General features: G+C 44.6%; 1 protein-coding gene across 2 annotated transcripts in view; it reads left to right on the forward strand.

Moving 5' to 3' along the window:
• Window positions 1-3,645, forward strand: part of LOC117495043 (MFS-type transporter SLC18B1-like) — a 15,954-nt gene extending 12,309 nt beyond the window's left edge. For both annotated transcript variants that reach the window (XM_034146106.1, XM_034146107.1), the window contains 7 exons: window positions 1-87; window positions 739-830; window positions 1,061-1,156; window positions 1,233-1,307; window positions 1,385-1,478; window positions 3,328-3,374; window positions 3,492-3,645. The exon at window positions 1-87 is cut by the window's left edge and continues 15 nt beyond it. In XM_034146106.1, the coding sequence (XP_034001997.1) occupies window positions 1-87; window positions 739-830; window positions 1,061-1,156; window positions 1,233-1,307; window positions 1,385-1,478; window positions 3,328-3,374; window positions 3,492-3,546 (546 nt within the window). In that variant the 3' untranslated portion in view covers window positions 3,547-3,645. The remainder of the gene's footprint in view (window positions 88-738; window positions 831-1,060; window positions 1,157-1,232; window positions 1,308-1,384; window positions 1,479-3,327; window positions 3,375-3,491) is intronic.
• The last annotated feature ends 1,362 nt before the right edge of the window (window positions 3,646-5,007 follow it).

Below are 5,007 nucleotides of genomic sequence, written 5' to 3' on the forward strand. Positions count from 1 at the left end.
GGCTACGTGGGCCTCATCATGCTGGGGCTCTCCCTCCCGTACTGCCTCGCCTCCCCCCTGCTGGGACTCTTCACCGATAAATACCCTGTGAGTACAGCAGTGTGTGTGTACTGTCCTGTGAGTACAGCAGAGTGTGTGTACTGTCCTGTGAGTACAGCACTGTATGTGTACTGTCCTGTGAGTACAGCACTGTGTGTGTACTGTCCTGTGAGTACAGCACTGTGTGTGTACTGTCCTGTGAGTACAGCAGTGTGTGTACTGTCCTGTGAGTACAGCAGTGTGTGTACTGTCGTGTGTACTGTCCTGTGAGTACAGCAGTGTGTGTGTACTGTCCTGTGAGTACAGCAGTGTGTGTGTACTGTCCTGTGAGTACAGCAGTGTGTGTACTGTGTTCATCCTGCAGGGGGACGGGTGCTAGTTCATGTTTAACTTGTTAAAATGGCTGCTGCCTTGCTCAAGGGCAGCACGGCAGGGCAGGAGGTGAACTGGGACATCTCCAAGTAGCAGTCCACACTCCATGTTTAGGTTCGGGGACTTGACAAATGTAAATGTCCCCTCTGTGGGACTAATAAAGGGATTCTGAATCATGTTAACATATTTAACATGTCTAATGTGTGTAATGTGTGTAATTTGTTAACATGTGTGTGTGTGTGTGTGTGTGTGTGTGTGTGTGTGTGTGTGGTGTGTGTGTGTGTGTGTGTGTGTGTGTGTGTGTGTGTGTGTGTGTGTGTGTTTCAGAGCAGCAGGCCGTGGCTCATGGTGATTGGTTGCGGTGCCACAGCACTCAGTTTCTTCCTGCTAGGCCCCGCCCCCATCCTCCACATCCCCAGGTCAGACTTTATTAGCATATTGTTTTGATTAAATTGTCTTAAAACATATTACTTTATTTATATAAAATAACATTAATCTTTAAAATGCTGAAATATGGGACAGTTCTATACATAATTCTGCAATTTAAATATTATTTATATTTATATTAAGTGTGTGTGTGTGTGTGTGTGTGTGTGTGTGTGTGTGTGTGTGTGTGTGTGTGTGTGTGTGTGTGTGTGTGTGTGTGCAGTCAGCTGTGGCTCCTGGTCCTCATGCTCTCTGTGATTGGTTTCTCTCTGGGGATGACGGCGATCCCGACCTTCCCTGAGATCATCTCCAGTGCGTAGTGAGTACTTTGTGTATTAGTATATAGTATATATAGTACATTATGAAGTACTTGTGGTATTGACGCAGTGTTTCAGTGAGCAGGGCTACGAGGAGGGGCTCAGCACGCTGGGGATGGTCTCCGGACTCTTCGGGGCCTTCTGGTCTCTGGGGTCAGTCTGATATCTACTCTGTAGTGTAGTTTTATCTCCTATCTGTTGTTATGTCTGAATGTGATGTGTGTCTCCAGGATGTTCTCCGGCCCCATCGTGGGGGGGCTGGTGACGCAGCACCTGAGCTTTGAATGGGCGTCTGTCCTCCAGGGGGGGTCCGCCCTGCTGGCTGTGAGTATCTGATCTACAGTACCAACATGTGTCTTTGGGATGAAACACTTTACACATGTTGTTGTTTATCTTAACTTTTTTCGTTTCAAATCCAAACGTTTTTCTCTAACTTTAATTTTTTTTAATTTTGCAAACAAAAAATGGGTTTTCAAGATAAAGCTATTGGATTTCAAAAATAAAACAATAGCCGCTTTCACACCAAGTACTTTGCCGTACTTAGTTCCCAGTACTTAGTCCCACCGAACTCTTTCGTTCTGGAACTTTCTAGTAGATCGCGTTCAAACGGGAATCAGTCCCTGTGGGGGGATTAGGCAAATGAGCCGCTGACGTCACTTCTTCTTCTTCTGCTTTGGGTTTACTGGCAGGCCGCAAACAACTTCACGGCGTATACTGCCACCCGCGGGGGACTCCGGGACTTCGGGTGGCAGTAAATCGCCAGAACGCCGACACCTCCTCATCACTCTCATGTTTTCTTTTGTGTTGCCATAAGTTAGTCTCTCTCCGTTGGTGCGCTGGGCTAATGCTAATGCTAATAATGCTAATGCGAGCAAATAAAAATGGCGGCTTCACAAAACTTTTCGGAGTTTTACGGGGCGTGGTTTGCATTCCGCCCAGCCAATCAGAAATTGGAACCTTTTCCTCCCCAGGAAGGTACCACCTCTCTAGCAGGGACTGAAAAGGAACTAAGTTCTAGTTCCAGATCTTTTTGGTGTGAACGCAAAATCCCAAGAACTATTGGAACTATTCCTGGGTAAAGTACTCCGGTGTGAAAGCACCTATGGATTTAAAAATAAGAATTTCTGAAAAATAAATACATTTGGATTTAAAAATATAACTTTTCTAAACATAACGTTTGGATCTGCAGAAGCACCGACACTGCAATGCTTTTTTTTCTGTTGCAAAACACTTGAGAGTAAATCTCTGTGAATGTATTTTACTCGTTATAAAACCTGAAAGACTCTCAGTTTATCAGCCAATCAGCAGCAGCTCTCACCCCTAGATTCCACCGGGTCCGTCTGCGGCGCGTTACGGACGCGTTACGGCTGCGCCGCGGTGCTCAAGGTGATCGCGGCCACTCTAGTCAATGGGTGCTATTCCACCACACGCGGCGCGTTACGGCTCAGAAGCGTCCCAGAAGCGGCTCGGCACAGGGCTTTTCTAAAATTAGGATCGAATCCTATTTTTGTCGCGGCGCAGCCGTAACGTAAGGTCGGGCAGGCAGGAAGTGGAACGTTCAGAGCTATATAGACCTATATATATACACACACACAAACTAATTTTGCAGACCCTATCCCTCCGTAGTCTTTCAAGTAGGAGGAGAAATGCCAGCGTTCTCCTCCGGTTTACAGGCACTGTGTAAATTATATATATAGAATAATTATGATGATGAATGCATTTTTTTTACCACTAAAATACAGCAACACGTCTTTGATTCATGTCGTTTATAACTGGAATATTACAGTTATTATTAACTTTGTCTGTACAAAGTAGCCTGTCCAGGAAATATGCCCAAATCAACAAAAACTGCGAGCCGGCAGGCAAGACTCTCCGCTTCTGAAATGCTTCTGAAACGCGCCTGGTAGGGTATGACGCCGGAGGAGGCCGGACCAAAACCGCGACGCGCCCGTAACGCGCAGCAGACGGACCCGGTGGAATCTAGGGGTCAGCCTCCTGACCTCCTGCTGAGGGTCACACAGTGTGTGTGTGTGTGTGTGTGTGTGTGTGTGTGTGTGTGTGTGTGTGTGTGTGTGTGTGTGTGTGTGTGTGTGTGTGTGTGTGTGTGTGTGTGTGTGTGTGTGTGTGTGTGTGTGTGTGTCATCATGTGAAGTCATGAGCTCTGTCTCCTCAGGCTCTGCTGCTGGCTGTTTATTACCTGAGACACCCCCCCTCCCAGAGGTACATGTACTTTAATTTATTAATTTATTTTATATTCTCTGTTTGGGATATTCCTCAAATATATTTTGTAATATTATTACCTCGTGTATTTTAATAACTTTATTTCTGTTTGTATAGAATGGTTTCAGAAAGTCCAACGACCAGCGAGCACTCCCCTCTGCTCTCTGACTGAACAACAACAACAAACAACATGTGTTTACTTTATTTTTAAATGCCTTTAAATTATATATTGTTGTTGCAGGGATTTAAATAATTTCTATAACACTAAGGTGAACTTTTATTTGTTTGCACTTTAGAAAATATAAATATTATTGTTTAAAAGCAATTAAATCAATATTAATGCTTCAATGTTATTGTTTACTTTATCAATATATTGTTGCACTCATTAAACAGTTTAAATATATATATAAAAGGGTTTTAAATATTATTTACATATTTGTGATTTACATATGGTTAATCATTTATTTGTAAACACATTTAGATTTTTTTAAAGGTTACAACATATTATTAATTCCTTGTTAAATGTTTACTCTTAGAAAAGTTCTCTTAAAAGGTCCCATGTCTCATGGCCATTTCTACTGATCATAGTTCCATTGTTGAGGTCTACTAGAATAGATTGACATTGTTCAATGTTCCAAACTCACATTGGTTTCTCATACAGCATCTCTGTATAGCAGGGGTCGGCAACCCCTGGCACGCGTGCCACCAACGGCACGCGGCACCGTAACCAGTGGCACACTAGGAATAAGTGGAATAAGTGTACAAAATATTTATTTTATTTTCGGATCCTGAACGAGACCGCCGCCAGAGCGCGTCTCCCCGTTACCTGCAGAAGGAAGCCATGCACGCAACGCAGCCCCACTCAAAAAGGCAGATTGCGAGACGTAACATACATGACACTTTTCTCTGTGTGCGGCAAAACAAGCTCGCCAAAATCGCTTCACCAGTCTGGCAGTATTTTAAGGTGTCCGAAAAAGACAATAAAATAGCGGTATGCAGCGTGTGTGAAGCAGAAATCCTGCAGCTCCACCCGCTGTGACGGACCGGTGAGCGGAGCAGAACACACAAGAGTTAGACCTAACACACTTAGCTATTTGATCTACCTTTGGAACTAGTTATACATATATTTCTGTCACTCATTACTGGATCAGTGAGCTGCTTGAGATACTGGCAGGCTGTCAGGACAGAGAGAGAGAGAGAGGGGGAGAGAGGAAAAGAGAGCGCTTCCGCTCATTTCTCCCGTTTTATTATCCAAAGTTAATGTGAACTTGAATAATGTAGGCTACTTCATTTGAATGTAACAATTATGTTGGTTGTTGTTTGTGGAAGCGCCAGTGAATGAGCCCCATTAACTGAGTTTTAAACATCACTTTTCACGAGTGTTTTCGTCGAGCTCTTCAACACCCCCCCCCCCCCCCCCCCCCCCGTTGATAATTCACGATTGTCGGCACGCTGATAAACATTTTTTTTTAGAATGGCACTTCATATAAAAAAGGTTGCCGACCCCTGCTGTATAGTATGTGTATTCACTCTCTGTCCTACACGCCTTGTTGGAGCTCCTGCCCCCCCCCTCCCTGTGAGCCCACTGTGCTCTGATTGGTCAGCTCGCCCACTCTGTTCTGATGAGTCCACC

The sequence above is a fragment of the Trematomus bernacchii genome, unplaced genomic scaffold, assembly GCF_902827165.1.
Source record: "Trematomus bernacchii unplaced genomic scaffold, fTreBer1.1, whole genome shotgun sequence".
Taxonomy (NCBI): domain Eukaryota; kingdom Metazoa; phylum Chordata; class Actinopteri; order Perciformes; family Nototheniidae; genus Trematomus; species Trematomus bernacchii.